This window comes from Microtus oregoni, unplaced genomic scaffold, assembly GCF_018167655.1.
Source record: "Microtus oregoni isolate MIOR12 unplaced genomic scaffold, Mior012 000162F_ref0000463, whole genome shotgun sequence".
Classification (NCBI taxonomy): Eukaryota; Metazoa; Chordata; class Mammalia; order Rodentia; family Cricetidae; genus Microtus; species Microtus oregoni.
In genome coordinates, this window is record NW_024544817.1 from 763,559 (window position 1) to 780,785 (window position 17,227).

Below are 17,227 nucleotides of genomic sequence, written 5' to 3' on the forward strand. Positions count from 1 at the left end.
AACAAAAATCACACACAGAGCAGGAGATGGCTAAGAGGCAAAGAGAATGTGCTGTTCCTCCACAGTCCCAAAGTTAGTTCCCAGAACCGACTATCTGGAGACTCACAAACTCAACTCTAACTCTGGTTTCCGAGGATCTAATGCCTCTGGTCCCTGAGAAAAACCTGCACTTAAATACACATATCTACATGTATGTATGTGTATGTGTGTATGTATGTACATATAATAAAAATCTGAAAAAACGAAATAGTAAGAACTAAAACACACTCCTAGAAACTCAATTTTTGTACTGGCCTATAAATACATACCTATTTGTGTTATAAAACTTAGAACATCAAGATATTGTTAATAACCTAAATGAAACTAGTTTAAAGAGGGGGTGGGGTCTGCACTACAGATCTCTTGAATCTTCTTTTTAAAAAACAAGGTCTTGGGGCTGGAGAGATGGCTCAAAGGTTAAGAGCATTGCCTGTTCTTCCAAAGGTCCTGAGTTCAATTCCCAGCAACTACATGGTGGCTCACAACCATCTGTAATGGGGTCTGGTGCCCTCTTCTGGCCTGTAGGCATACACACTGACAGAATATTGTATACATAATAAATAAATATATATATTTTTTAAAAAGGGTCTCACTTTGTTTCCCATGGTAGCCTCAAACTCCTGAGCTCAAACAATCCTTGGTATCTCATGTTAGTGTAAATAGATATGGCTTTTGTTCCCTTGACATACCAATCCTGCAATACATTGAACAAAAATGTACAAAACATCTCATGGAGAAAATTACATTACTGAATGGAATCTTCACTGTTAACTCTGTGAGACAGAGTTTCCTTTCCAAAAAGAATCTGACTAGAGATGCAGGAATTTAATCATGGGTGCCATCATCCCATGGGCTTGGGAGTCCAGACTGATAAAGACAGGAAAAAAGGATCACCTTCCTATTCAAGAGCTACGAAAAGGACACAACTCACACTGCAGAGAGCAACACCTTTATTTATGCCACGGCCCCCAATGTGGAGCCTCTGAGAGCTGAACCTTTCAATTCAATGCAACTGTGCTTTTTATTTTCTATTATTTAATCTCCACCCTTGTGCATGTGTTTCTTGGTGGTTTTGTCTATGTACTGCTGTTAGGTTTGGAGACTGTCACGTTTCTTCACCCATTAGACTTTCTTTTAACTATATCTTCCATCTATGCTTCATCTCTTCAATGTCTTTTCCTTTTCCACCTTTAATCCCTCCTCTTTTGGCCTCTCAATTATAACCTTACACAGCCTTACCAATTCCTATTATCTGTGAACCCTAACAGTATCTCACCTTCCCTCTCCTTGATTCTTTCCTCAAAGCTGAATTCATACTTATTTTTACCCTCACCCACCCTACTTTGATCCCAATCCTAACCTCATTAACTAAAATACTCCACTATTATCAGTGGTAGTTCATTTTCCAACAGACTCAATTTGAAGGAGTGCTGTGGTTACTATATTCACCTCAGGAAATAAACTGAGCCTATTACCAGAACTCCTTTCTAAACTAATCCTCAACTCTACCATAGCTAAGTCTCACTTGAACATGATAAGATGTACTTATTAAAAAATAACAAAAACAACCTTTCAAAAATTGCTAATCCTACAGTAATGGCATCTAGTATGAATGAATTATATGAAACCCCTGGCAGAGAACATAAAAGATAAGTATACTTGAAGATATCAAACAAAATAAGCTGCTGAATAAAAACAATTGAACAAAACAGAGAAGGCAATGTAAGGCTCTAAAGAGGAACTCCAGAGATGGAAATACTAAAAAAAAAAAAAAAAAAAAAATCAATCATCTGCAATGCTGGGGTGGAGACAGGTCAAATAAAAAGCTCCCTGCAAAGTTCCACCAACTGAGGATCGAGGAGAGGAGAGAAAATGGAGGAACGAGAACAACCCAACATAGACAAAGAAAGTATAAAGTTACTAGTGAGAATTTATAAAATGTGTGACATTTTGTAAAGACCAAATACAGGCATAGGAGAAAAATCTTATTTTAAAGGGAAAGAGAACATTAACAATATTTCTTCACATTAGGAAAGATGCCAGCCTAGTTACAGGATGCATTTAGGGCCAAACAAGAACAGAAAAGGAGCTCCTCAGTCACGGCAAAATTAAACAGCAAACTGAAAGCAGCAGGATAAAGATGAAGTCACACATCAAGGCAGCTTATCAGAAGAGCAGAGGGGCAACTGAATTTTAAGAGCCAAAAGGCTTGTAATGGTATCTTTCAAGTTCTGAAAGACAACTGCCAACCCAGAATACAAGGATACTTTACCCCAAACTGTGATGTGCTTAAATATGCCTGAAACAAACTACCTGGTGTCAATTTCTCGAAGTTTAAAACAACAGGCTACTGAGTTGTGTTGAACTGGGCTCGCTTTTTCTTAACACTGTGCTGCTTGCAGAGCGCCCACAAGAAAGAACAAGACTCCACTTGGTCAAAGCAATCTTGAGAAAAATAATACTGCTTAAGGTATAAGCATAATTGATTTCTAGTTACGCTAAAGAGCCACTGTAACAGAAGCAGCATGGTAATAACAAACAACAATAACAACAAAACCTCAGAGATATAAAGATCAACAGAATATAACAGAGGATCAACGTAAAGAGCGTACACAACTATAAGATGCCAAAAGCACAGATAGTAAAAAAGGTAGCATTTTCAACAAAGTATGACGGGGAAATTGAAGACCAAAATGTAGAACAAAACTAGTGCCTCATCTCAACTCTAGATGGATAAAGAACCTCAGCATAAGACCTGAAACTTTCTCAAGAAAAAATAGAAAGCAGATATTAAGATAAGGGAACAACTTTGTGAAAAAAACAAAACAAAACAAACAAACAAAAAAAAACAACTCTGACTGCTCAGGCAGGAAATAAGACCAATAACAAATAGGGTTTCATAAACAAAAAGCTTCTATACAGCAAAACCACCACCACCAAAATCCCTGTCAATCAAGTGAAAAGGCAGCCTATAGAATGGGTTAAAAAAAATTGCCAGGGGGGCTGGAGAGATGGCTCAGTGGTTAAGAGCATTGCCTGCTCTTCCTAAGGTCTTGAGTTCAATTCCCAGCAACCACATGGTGGCTCACAACCATCTGTAATGGAGTCTGGTGCCCTCTTCTGGCCTGCAGGCATACACAGAGACAGAATATTGTATACATAATAAATAAATATAAAAAAAAATTGCCAGATACACACCCGACGGGATTAGTATATAGAATATTAAAAAAAAAATCAAGAAACTAAAAACGAAGAAAACAGTGCCCCTCTCACCCAGAAAAAAACAAAAAGCAAACAAAAAGGGATACTGAGCAGAGAATTCTCAAAAGAAAAAAAAAGCTGGAAAATAAACATTAAAGTATTCAATACCAGTAGCCACTGAGAAAACTGAAACTGCTTTGAGACTGCATCTTACCTAGTCAGAATGGCTACCTTCAAGAAACAAACAATACGAAATGCTGGTGAAAATGTGGGGAAAGAACCCTTAATCCACTGTTGGTGGGAGTATGAACTGGCATAGCCACCATGGAAACCGGAGGTTTCTAATTGAAAAACAGAATTACCATGATCCCAGCAATACCTCTCCTGGAAACATTCAACGATTTTATATCCTACTACAGGGATATTTACACATCATGTTCATGGCTGCTCTAGTCACAATAGATAGGAGATGAATGGATAATGAAAATGTGCTGCACACATAATTTATTCAGCTGCAAAAATTAAATTATGTAAATAAAAATGAAATTATGTAAAGGCTATAAAGAAAAGTGAAATCACCTGCAAAAAGATGGATGGAATTGGAAAATGTACTAAGTGTTAACAACTTAGGTCAAGAAAGACAAATACTTCACACTCTCTCCCATATGGAGAGGAGCTAGAAAAGGCTTATTAAGAGGGAAAGGAGACCTTAAAGGGGATGGAGAGAGTGGCACGCATGTAATATAAAAGTAGAGGGAAAAAGTGGTAGTGGTCAGGCAGGGTTTCAGGTGATGGGGAGGAAAACAGAGGAGGGGGTGAGCTAGTTTAAAATGTGCATCCAGGGACTGGAGAGATGACTCAGTGGTTAAGGGTACTGCGGAGGACCCAGCTTCAGTCTCAGCACCCACAAGACAGCTCACAACTGTGACTGTCAACAGCTGATCTGACTCCCTCCTTCTGGTCTCTGGGCACTGCATGCATGTAGTGTACCTACACACATGTAAGCAAACCACTCACACAAACAAATAAAAGTGTTAAAAAAGTATATATATAAGAAAGAGGAAAACTGAGTTTGAAAGAAGTATCATGTAAGGGTGAACAACACTTTCCCCAGAAGGCATAAATTATTACATGAAAATTATCAATGTCAGGTGTGGGTCAGGGAGGCCATTGCTCTTGGTTGTTCATCACAGCTAGAAGGTAAGACTATCTAGTGCCAAAGATAACAATACACTCTGTTTACAAGATACAGAGAACTCAAGCTGGAACTGACCTGGAAAATCAGCACTGCACCTGGCATGCTACGATAGAGATCTGCGCCAAGCAAAGATGGACATACTAGTTCAATAGTGACACAAAGGTTCAGGGGAACTGCTCTCTGACTAGATTTAAGGCCTGCTCTACAGAACAGACTTCACTATAGATTTGGTAGCTGCAAATGTGGTCAAGAGTCCACATCTTGGGAGGTCAGGATCCCAAGAGGCAACTACTATTGTTTTTGCTCAATGGATATGAGTATCTTCTAAATATCTTCCCACTGATTAATGCTGCTTTCAACCTTGGCCAGAGAAGCTTATTTTGGCAATGGCAAACCAGTCAATATAGAGATTCTCTCTGCTTTCTGACTATAGATACAATGTGACCAGCTGTCTCAAACTCCTGACAGCATGCATTATCCATCTTGACAAAAGATATCCCCTCAAACTATGGACCACAATAAATCCCCCCTTTCTTAAGTGGTTCATCAGTTATTGTCACAGCAATGAGAGAACTAATAACAATATATGAGAAATGAACAGTGCTCACAGAAAAGGAACTAATTGTTTCCTGAATTTATTAAACAACTCAGTATAACTCTAATTCCAAGGGTGCTTTTCTTGGTACCCGACAAGCCAAACCTAAAATTTAGAAAGAAATACTCCCAGACAAAAACATCTTGATGATTCTATCACATTGAGGTAGAAGTATTGTTCTGAACTATATAAAGATCCCTTACAAAGTCATAATAATTTGGAGAGTCTGGTACTACCAGAAAAAGATAAGGAGAACTCAAGTATAAAATAAAGCCCTAACAGGATGAAAATCACCAACTTTACATTTGGAGAACTGAAAGATGTCAGAAGAACCACTGAAGGAAGACACATGGGAAAAGATATGCCAATGAACTAATCAGGTGTAACCAATAAAATCAATTTAATTATGTTCTTTTAGAGCATCGTTTAAATACAACCACATCTTAGACAAAAAAAAAAAAAAGAAGAAGAAGCAATATTGGGAAAAATAAATGGAGGTAGTTTAATCTTTCTTCAGTATCAAACATCAGAAATACCATTTAGCTGTTTACCTTCCATATAATAGTACAACGCCACTTTTTATGAATGTCTTAATACTGTTACCCCAGTTACCATCAACCATGGCACAAGTAGTGAGTGCTAAGCCTTACCTCAAGAACCTGGTCAACAGAGGCAACTGGATGCAACATGATGAATAGTATGAAAACATACAAAATAATCACAGATATAACAAAAAAATCTGGAAAAGAAAGCAAACAATTAAATTAGGCATTTCCTTTAAATTAAAAGGTGCCAAACACCAAGCAGCATATAATTACTTCAAGGTTTGCTTTAAATACTTCTACTTAAGATGAAATATAAAAAAGCATATGCTGTTATTTCCTACAGTATAAAACATCCTGCAACACTACCAGACATCTAAAGTCCATTAGCTTCAATCTTAAATGTACGTCAGATAATAGTAGCACACGCTTTAATCCCAGCATTCCAGATACAGACAGATTTGAGTTCCAGGCCAGCCAGATATATATAGTTAGATCCTTATAAAGTGATTCCTCTGCCTCAATTCTACACTTACAAATGGAAATCTAATACTCTACTTCACAAGTACAATTAAATTAATGTATTAATTAGTTATCCAAAAGTTGTTACGGTAGTTAAAGAAAATGCTAGTTGGAAACACACAAATACCAGTAAAAATGGGGAGAAAAATAAAGAACTAAAAGAAATAGTCACAGGCAAGTATGATGGCACAGAACTGGAAAGCAGAGGTAGGAAGACTGAGTTTGAGATCACCCTGATCTGCAAGGTAAGATTTATCTCAGGAGAAGAATGAATCAAAATGGATGGATTGATGGATGAAGTTCCTGAAGACATAACCCATATTAGATACTTTTCAAATCTTACTGCATAATTTTGTTCCTGATAAATATATTCCTTAGTTAAGAAGTTTGTTATATTTACTTAAACATATTTTCAAAAGTTGCTGAGTTCCCCCCCTAACATCTGACTTCTAAAAACCTGCCAAGATTTCCATAAGAGAAAAAAAGTTATCTTCCACTGGAGATAAAACAGCTACTATGGGCTGGGAGATGCTTGGCAATGGAACACTTGCTGCTCTTCCAGAAGATACAAGTTCTGTTTCAACACCCATGTCTGGTAGCTAACACTGTATCTTAACTCCAACTTCAAGAGAATGTAATAACTTTTTCTGGCATCCGTGAGCACTGCATACATGTCACATGGAGATGGAGACACCCATAAATAAAAATAAGCCAAGAACTACTCAAAAAAGTTAGATGTCACATGGCTTTTCATAAGCACACAAAATTTTTTGAAAATAATCTAAGATTTCAACAAAGAATGGAAAATCAACTATTCAGGGAGGTAGGAAATGTCTAGTAGATTACCCTCAGCTTCTGGGTCCTCTTAGAATTGTCAGCAAAGTGAGCATTTAGCAATCCTGTTAAAATAAAAACGCTCTTCACTAGAGACAAGTGCCAGAGTAAGTTATGTGTTGCTGGTGATTGTGGGTCTGGGGTAAAGTGGTTAAGCTAAGAACAGCTTGGGCTATGGACACTGTTAGATATAAACAAAATCTAAAATAAGTTAGTTTGATGGTACATGTCTACAATTCCAAGATTTGGGAGACTGAAACAGGAACCATGACCAGTTAAAGGCCAAAAAGCTTGAAACATCACCAGTTCAAGTCCAAAAAGCCTAGATTGGATGGCAAGACACATCTCAATGTTCTCCAAAGAACATTGGAAATATAACAGGTAAAATCAAGTCCCAGCTGACTGTAACACAAATCTTTCTGACAGAAAAGTATTTCTTGCCTATTCCCTAAAATAATACATAAAGCAAAATACACACCTATGATTTGTCGTCCTTAATACACACTTCTCTTGCTGCTTCTCAATCCTGTTTCTTTCTCAAACATTAACTGCCACCTTCTGACTTAGCTCTCTATCTATTCCTTTTCCTTTACTCAGTTATCTGTCTCTGAAAGGTCAACTTATTTTGTAGGGCTAAGTTATCTGAACTATTCCCACCAATTAAGGCATGACAACTAGACAGGAGAGATCAACATTTCAGCTCAACACCTTCAAAGGCAAAGACAGGAAATGGACTTTGCAAACAAAAACTACAAGGACCAAGCAACAACTAAAACAGAAGCTGAAACTACTGGGCATGACGGCTCACACCCACAACACCACAACCTGGGAGGTGGAAGATCAAAATGTCACTCTCAGCTACATAAGATCCTGCCTCAAACAAAGAAGTTCAATCTAGTGAGAAATGACAGTTAAGAGCACATTATCATGGTACTTGAAATGGAAGCACAGTCAAACATAATAGTGTACATATACCTGCTTGAAAATGTGTAGCTAGACTGAGAGTAAGTTTTATTTTAAAATGAAAACAAATCAGAAAGGAGGGAATACCATTCAGGAGAGGGTGCATCCAGTATTAGTAACAGCAACAAATAAAAATCTCAAAATAAATGTAATATATTACATTGATTAGAACTTGAGAACAAATGAATGGTCTTAGCAAAGAACTAGTCCAAAAAGTGCAATGGCAATGCACGTCAGTGACAGGAAAACAAGGGGTGAAAAAAAACTAGCAAAAGGTATATAGCCAACTATATTGGTTCCTCTAAACACTCTTGCATATGCTTTACAGAATTTTATGATTATATCTCTGTTGAAATATTTTAGAACATTTAAAAAGAAATCAGGGCCATCATCAACAATAAAGTGGTTATCATGTATTCACATCAATTGGAAGCTAAATGTGAAGTTTTCAAAATCCTGTAACATATGTATTTGCGGAGCGGAAGGGGATTTGAGATAGGGCTTCTCTGTGTAGCACTGGTTACAACTCTCCCTGCTTGGAATGACTCAATCAAAGAATGACTCTTACTTCTCAACAATTTAAGTATAGATAGGGTGGAGTATATTTCCTTAGATAGTTTTCCTAATAGGGAAACAACCTGAGGGCAGTTTTCTTTATAACTAAAAAGAGAAAAAAAAGGAAAACCACTATCTCTAGACACAGTGCACTGCACCCGAAATCTTAGCAAAAGTACGAAATCTGCCAAGAAAACTTGGTGAGACTCTGTCTCAAGAGATAAAAGAGGGGGTTGCTGATCAGGGTGCATAAGCCCAGTGACCTGAGTCTGATCTCTGACATCCACGTAAAAGGTGGAAGGAGAAAGCGGACTCCTATCCTCCACATACAATATTAAAAAAAATAAGAAAGGAAGGTCTAGGGATGAGGCTCAGTTGGAAGAATGCTTTATCCAGCATTACACCCAAGGTTGGGCCCCTAATGTTACAGAAACTGGGTTTGGTAGCAAACACTTGCAATCCTAGCACTCAAGAAGTGAAGGCAAGAGGATCAGAAGCTCAGGGTAACCTCAGTTATGCAGCCTGAACTACCTTAAAAAGCAAACAAACAAAAGAGAGTTGGGGATACAGTTCAATGGCACAATACCTAACTAGCTTGTGGTGAGTCCCTAGGTTTAAGCCCTTAATATTATCTCCACTCCCTTCCTCTAACTCCACTCCCACAAAAGGTTCAACTTTCAGTACATTAACTTTAGTTTTATAAACTAAAACTATACATATACTAAAGGTACTATTTTAAGTATCACAGAAGGGTTCTAGTGGGTCTTAGTAACAGCTATTAGTACAGTTACACAATAACATGTATAATAAATACACAGTAATAAAGTTCTTACCTTAGAGAAGAATTATCAGTACCAAAAGGAAAGAACAAAAAACTTACCAGTAAAAACAAATTTCAATGTTAGCTGTTCAAACATGCACAAGGAAAAACTTGGGATAGTGCATGTGGAAATGTTCAACTTTAGGATAAGAACAAGGTCTAATGATTATTACTTCTATGATGTCTAAAATGTAGACCTGGCATTTTAACTGAACAATGATGTCTTTTCATGGCCACAACACAAGAATACCTGCCATTTTCTCCTTGACAGCAAAAGCCATGTCAACTAATGTTTTCAATTGTTAAAACTGTTATTAAGTGTGTGGACTGGCATATGTGAGAGCATCTGTGGAAGTCACAGGACTTCTGTGTGTATGCAGGTGAGTCTCTCTTTGTAGTTTTATGTAGGTTCCTAGGACTCGACTTAGGTCAAGTTTCTCAAGTAGGACAACTGCTAGGCCATCACATTTAAATTTAAATAATTTAAATTTTTCTATTTTTAAAAGCTGGTAACTAACACATAACACCAAGTTTTGTTCATAAGGTCTAATGTATGTCATCTATGTTATTGCCTATGGACAGACAGAGATCTCTATGCTGTTTGCCAATTCTGTATGGGAAGCAAATGTGATTTAAAATTAGGAACTCCAAAGACACTGACCACAACAGTATGAGTAGGGAAAAGGGTAGGTGGTTCTGTATAGAATACCCCAAAGGAAAAGATATCCACTGTCTCCTGAGCGCCTCCTACAGATTCCTGTTTCCAATTCTAATTCTCTGTACTCATTCTCAGAAAGGAAAGGGCCCAAAGTAACAGGATATGAAAACCAGTTGTCGCTTTCACTTTTAAAATTGTAGAGTAGGAATGCTCATGAAAGTGAGAATAAGAAAGTAAACATGCAAAGATTTAGAATCTTGTCTAAGAATTTAACAGTTGAAATTCTTCGTTTATTTTATTCATTTTTTAATTTTTTTAAAACTTTACTTTTGAGACAGGGTCTGGCTTTGTAGTTAGATAGGATTGTGATTGTCACACTTACAATTCTTGTAGCAAGGCTGCCTGAATGGTTTTCCTTTTGAAAAGGCAACTGCCACTGTGAGGTACTGAAAACTGGAGATAAAAAATACTGTGGTATTTTCATAATTTTGTATTGTACACGCATCGAGTTCAGTTCCGTTGTACAAATGCGATGAGTTCCAACACCCGCTTCTTGTTGTATTACAAACACTGGAACACAAAAAGATCCTATTAGGAGCTTAGCAGCATCCCCCGAGAGGCCAAAATGACATCTACAATACAAAGAAGTCAGATGCTACTTATAGCAAAAGACACAACAGCAGCACAGGGCAGGCAGAAAAGCTTTTCTTCTTTCCCTTTAGCTAGGTATTCCATTATGTATCATTAAAATTATAATCAAGTAGTGTCTTTTAAATTTTTGGAATTTTAGTAGAGTGAAGAACATGAACAGGCCAGAGGTCTGCCTTTTTGTGCTACCACTTTTAACTGCGGGATATATATAGTGAGTCCCACTTGGATCCTAAAAGACTAGGTGATTAAGGTTTTGCCGCCATGAGTGGATTAATTTATTCATGTAATTAACAGATAAATGGGCATATGAGAAAAGGTTTATTATAAAACCCAGTTTAAATAGTCTCTCATTGTGTGATGTCAGGTATTGCCTAAGACACCACCATCAAAAAAGATATCGTGTAATTTCTCAGTCAGGAGGTAAGATAAATCGATTTTCTTAATACAAGGTAACTCTGTGGTACAGAGTAACAAAAATTGAGACACTCTTCTAAAGTTACCTTGAAAAAAAGAAAAAAATTTATTAGGTGTTTAAAACAAGCTACATGAAACTCCTGTACATATTTCAAGGCTCATCGTTTCATATTTATCTTACACAAATACTTATAATGGATTGACAACTTACTCTGAATATGGATCACACACTTTATACTGCTTGACCCAGAAAAAGCCCAGCGACTGAAATCCAACAGAGATGACAATCTGAGACAAGACGGAGAAGAGGAGTGCCCCAGATATAAGGCCTGAAGGTGGTCTCTGTGCCACAAGTTCTTTCCAGGCAGGATTCAAACTCACTATATTTGAAAGAACAGAAAGTTTCTGTCTAAATTCCCCACTAATAAAAGCATAACAAAATTCACTTAGAAATGAAACTTTTAAAATTCTGGTTTTGTCTATTAAGTATTTAGTAAGAAAAGTTCCTAAACACTAAGTTAAATGTCATATACATTATAATAACCATAAAACATTTTATTCTTTTTGTTTTTTCTTTTTTTGTTTTTTTTTTCTTGTTTTGTTTCATTTTGTTTTTTGAGACAGGGTTTCTATTCTCTGTGGCTTTAGAGCCTGTCCTGGAACTAGCTCTCGTAGACCAGACTGGTCTCAAACTAACAGAGATCCATCTGCCTCTGCCTCCTGAGTGCTGGGATTAAAGGCGTGCGCCACCACCGCCGGACTAAAACATTTTATTCTTATTTCAAAAATGCCTCCAGTAAGTTTTACATTTCTGTTAAAATTCGTGGGAAATACTAGTTCCAGTAAAATAAGAATATCTGTAAATCAACATGTGGTAGTGCACACCTCTAATCCAGAACAGGGGAGGCAGAGGCAGGAGGATCGCACGTCTGTGATACACAAGCAAAACCATGTCATATCCTGTTATGTCATAACATAATGCAACATGAAACTGGAAAAAGAAATAGTTACATGTTTTCCCTTTGAAGAAATTACTAGTAATGTTTGAAGCAATATGAATAGAATAGTAACATAAAGTAGAATTAGTCCAATTGACAGACAATACATGGGATCTACCAATTTTTCTTCTACAGTTTGTTTATCTTTTGATAATAATGTGTGAAAAATCACACTGACATTCATTAAAAGTCTGCTCACCCATTAACTAGTTTTATCATCCATTAAGCATCTTAACTCGGCAATTCTCATCAGGGGTAATTTTAGCACCCCAGGAAAGATTTGGTGAGGGCTGTTATAGCAGATAGAATTTTGACACATATTAGTTAATATCTTAATGATAGTATCACCAACTTCCATTCAGATAACTAAACATAGAGAGGCTTGGAACTTTCACCCTTATGTTCTAGTTATGCATAGAAGAAGATACTCTGTAGGCTATGGCAAGAGAAACCAACTGAGTCACACAACCCTCCACCTATAATCAATCTGTCCTGCCTGCAAGATGTACTGGGGACATGTGAGAGTGGCCAACCAAAGACTGGTCCAACTTGAGGCCCGTGCGCCACAAGAGGGAGCCCATGTCAAACACTACTTAGACAGCTAGAAACTGGAGACTAGATAACTGGAGGCCTGGGGTAGGGCCAAACACAACTGGTCTTTGGGGAAGGAAAAAACATCAACAAAATGATTCCTAATGATATTCTGCTATACTCACAGCAGTCATCATCAGAGGCTTCCTCTGGCAGCTTATGGGTGCAAGTGCAGAGATGCACTGTCAGACATTATACAGTCTAGATTAAAGGTTCTTCCCCTTGGAGATTGAAAAACCCCATGTAAAAGGGGGAAGAAAAGACGGTGGGACAGAGGACACCAGGCCAAAGTGGTCCACCAAATCAACTAAGTAGGGTTTACATTGGCTCACAGAGACTGAAAGGGTAAGTACAGGGTCTGCATGGGGCTGCACCAGATGCTCTACATATGTTATGGCTGTTAGCTTGGTGTTTTTATGGACTCCTTAGAGGCAAGTGGGCTTATCTCTGACTCTTTTGCCTGCTCGAGAGTCTTTTCCTCCTACTGGGTTGCCTTGTCCAGTCTCAATGAGGGCTTCATCTTGTCTTATTGTATCTTGTTTTGTCTTGTTTGGCTGTTGTCTTTAGGAAGTCTGCTCTTTTCTGAAAAGGAAATGGAGGGGGAATGGGTCTGGGGGAGATGGGAGGTTGGAAGACGCTAGGGGTGAGAGGGGGAACTATGTTCGGGATGTACTGTATAAGAGAAGACTCTATTGAGTAAAAAAGAAAACCTGATTTTTAGTTAAGAGAAAGATAATGCATCAAGGTAAAGTCAATATAATGGCTAACAGAGGATCCTCTGATTTACTAACTGAGCAAGGGGAGATAAGTAATTAGTATTTTAAGGCCCAAATGTTGTGAATAAATCCATTATAAAGGTTTAAAAAAAGATACAAAAACGATATAAAATTTATGAGCCAGGATTAAAGCTCACTTCCAGTCTAGAAAACAGACAGGGCAAAATATAAGCAACCAGTAATGAAACATATACAGTAATAAAGCAGCCAGTAATAAACATATTAAATTATTTAATATTACAAATTTTCAAATACTTTGAGAATTAAGAAAATTAGCAAAATACTTACTTGTAAATACCACTACCAAAATGATTGCCAGATCAATGAAGAGAAACTGAAAGTCTCCCAGGTTACTCAAGATCTACAAAAGCAATTGTGAAAGTTTAAGAGTATTTTCATAGCACTGTTGCCAGGCAACAGCCTTGCTGTCCCCCCTACAAGACACTTTCAAAATGATCCTTCAATCCGCTTAAAAACCGAACTACATTTGCTTCTGAAGTTAATCAACAATAACATCATTTGTATAATTTTGACCGAATGTTAATATATGAAGGTTTAACTTTAAAATCTGACAAAGCATTCTTGATTTTGACAAGAAATTTTTACTCAAAATATTCAGCATTCCTAATCCTCAGCATTCTTAAATATCAGTATCTTGAGTTTCTTTATACTCTAAGTGTTCCTTTTGTAAATAGTAAAAAGGGGATGTTCTCACAGTGTCAGTAGGAAATCTACAGGGAGATCACGTCAATCATAATCTGATAGAGTAACCTATCGCAACTACTGTCAAGATTCTCTTTCAAAGACAAAGTTCTATCAAGTATTCCTGAAATGTCTTTCTGTAAATGCACAGTGAAGTTAACTACAACTGTGATTATAACACAGATGGCATACATCTAACATAACAGCAGCAGAGAATCAGGACTTCAAGGCTCTCCTCAACCACATAATGAACATGAGGCTAGCCTACAAACATGAAATTCTGCCCAAAATAAGCCAAGCCAATCGTACTACAAACTAAAAAGAATAAAATCAGCATTTCTTCCCCACAAAGCTCTAGTCATGGGTGCAGGCTTTAATGAACAAATTAATGGCACTGCTACTCATTCAACTTTATTATCTCAAGGTAATTTTATATACAAATTTCATTTTTAATCAATGTACAAAAAAAATCAACAAACACATGCCCAATATCTTTGGTGTCTGACCATAAAGAACATCCCTTGGCAGTACTGGTACTCACAGAATACAGGAGAGTAACACTGAAGTATTGTATGATGCTGTATAATGCCATAAATTTAAACACACAGAAAGATGTCATTAAAGCAGCACGGCCCTCCCTGTGAATAGAAATGTCAACATGTGATTAACAGCACAGCAGCTTAAGCTTGACTTGCAGAGTATGATTACATCATGACTGATGAACATCAACATTCACAGCGACAATAAAGTTTGATACCAAAAAACTATGTCACGACACAAAAGCATCAATCTACTATTAGTGAGTTACAGGTCAAATGCATATTCAAACAAGTCTGTACTGCTCTGTATGATATTTTACCCCATTATATTATAAAACTTCGAGCCATGAATACTAGCTCTCAGATCTGTATTCATAGCCACTGGGGAGGCTGAATCTGGAGGCTTATACAAGTCCAAGGTCATCCAGGCTACATAGGTAATTACTGGCCAGCCTATGATACAAAGTGAAACTCAGTCTCAACATACAGAGCAAGTCAGGAGGTGCATGTGTGGTGGGGTGTGGTGGGGTGGGGTGGGAGTCGGGGGTCCTGGGGCTGGAGAAGAGGCTTAGCAGTTAGGAGCACTGGCTTTTCCAGAGGATCCGGCATTCTATTTACAACACCCATTTGACAATTCAAAAGTACCCATAACTCTAGTCCCAGGGCTCAGATGCTCTTTTCTGTTCTCCTTAGATATCAAGCATGTACGCATGCAAAACACAAACATGTTTTATTGAGGTCTCTTGTAAGAAAAAAGAATGGAGGGAGGAAGATTATTCCAATTTCCATTACCTGATGAGGTTCGGCACACAGGAAATACTAGGTGTCTTAGAAGTAAAAGGAGATGCCACAGAAGCTTCAAGCTCAGACAAGGAAATGCCACCATGTGCCCTCTTCAAAGCCTAATTGTTTCAAGAATATTGATTAAATTTTGTGAATATAACTCAAGCTAAAGAACAAACTCCAAAATAAATCACAAAAACCTTACTTACACCACAATCATTTGCACCATCACCGCACATCCCAACAAAGTAACTAAAAAAAAAAATAAGATTAAGCTTTTATTACACATCACATATAAAGTAACGGATTCTCCAGCAATCACAGAGAGCTAACAGATCAATGAGTTTTCACACTAGATGAGCACAAACAACATTCTACTGACAGCACATTGGGCTGAGACTGGCATGACCTGAGTAATTTGTTTCTGCTTGAAAATGGACAAATAATTTTGGTGTCTTGAATTCCTTATCTGTGGAACACAAGACTTCAGCCTATATATTTTATAATACACTTTTTGTGTTATTAGTAAGGATTTCTCCCCTTAGATACTTCAAACATTACTGGCTACTAAAAATTTCAGAGTCCTGAACCAAGTGCATTTGTATGAACCTATACACCCAGAACTTGGGAGGATCAAGAGTCCAAGCCTAGCTAACACACTACCCTCAAAATAAGACAAAACAACAACAACAACAAAAAAAAAAACCCAAATTATAGTCACTTCTTTCAATATGTACCCACACATGTACAAGCAGCACTAAGTGGATTGAGTAGCTTGAAAATAAGAAGAAAGAACACATGAGCTTGGAAGGGAGAAGTGTAAGGAGACTTGGGAACAGAGGAAATGGGGAATGGGCTTGTTTTTAACAAACTATACATGAATTTCAATGAAAAGAGCAGTAAATTACAATCTGTGTGGGTATAAACTTAAGAAAGGACTGTGAATATTTTTCTTCAGCCAGATAAATATGTGAGCTTGTTTACCTATCTTATAGAAAATAATTCTTCTCTCTCTCTTTTTTTTTTTCTCTCTCTCTCTCTCTCTCTCTCTCTCTCACACACACACACACACACACACGCATGCAAATGTACTTTAAATTTTTCATCTGTTATAAGAAGTGTTTCAGATTTTTTTGGAAATTTACATATATTGAAATGCTTGCTTCAAATTCTATCGTGACAATAAAGTTTAAGATTTTGAAGTATTTCAGATTTCTAGTGTTTGGATTAAGGATGCTAAACTTACACATGAGAAATATTAATTACTATTCTGAATATGAAAATGAAATTACAATTTATTTGAAAATTACAATGAGAGGAAAAGCCAAAAAAAAAAAAAAAACCTATGAATACTTACTCTACATTTTGCAATGCTTCTACCAATTGTGTCTTCTGATCTGGTGCCATTCGAGCAAACACGGTGCCATGTAACATCAACTAGAAAACATACGTTTTTGTTTTTATTTTAAAAAAATGTTGTTCATAAATAGCACATGTAAACATCCATAAATTCATAATGCTTACCTTAGGAACAAGATCTTGAAAATGTTCGAGTATCACTGAAAATGACTTTCCATTCATTGCAAAATGATAGCGAGTTGACGGAAGATCCTCTAAACTATCATGGGCAAGTTTAATTGGAATAGCCTGTACATGAGACATCAGAACAATATTCAGGAAGCCATACCAAGAAATACAGTTGTATGTTTACTATATTTATTCCAAGATTAAACTATTTCACATTATATATTATACATGTCATTAAAATCTTAGTTTTCCCAGCATTTGGAAGGTAGAGGCAGGTAGACCTGAGTTCAACGCCTACCTGGTCTATGAAGCAAGTCCA

General features: G+C 37.1%; 1 protein-coding gene across 3 annotated transcripts in view; it reads right to left on the bottom strand.

Moving 5' to 3' along the window:
* Window positions 1–17,227, bottom strand: part of Atp13a3 (ATPase 13A3) — an 83,214-nt gene that overhangs the window by 13,578 nt on the left and 52,409 nt on the right. For all 3 annotated transcript variants that reach the window (XM_041647171.1, XM_041647172.1, XM_041647170.1), the window contains 9 exons: window positions 16,906–17,028; window positions 16,739–16,818; window positions 15,591–15,633; window positions 15,391–15,500; window positions 14,601–14,697; window positions 13,646–13,718; window positions 11,204–11,372; window positions 10,310–10,497; window positions 5,684–5,772 (listed from right to left, as the gene is read on the bottom strand). In XM_041647171.1, the coding sequence (XP_041503105.1) occupies window positions 5,684–5,772; window positions 10,310–10,497; window positions 11,204–11,372; window positions 13,646–13,718; window positions 14,601–14,697; window positions 15,391–15,500; window positions 15,591–15,633; window positions 16,739–16,818; window positions 16,906–17,028 (972 nt within the window). The remainder of the gene's footprint in view (window positions 1–5,683; window positions 5,773–10,309; window positions 10,498–11,203; window positions 11,373–13,645; window positions 13,719–14,600; window positions 14,698–15,390; window positions 15,501–15,590; window positions 15,634–16,738; window positions 16,819–16,905; window positions 17,029–17,227) is intronic.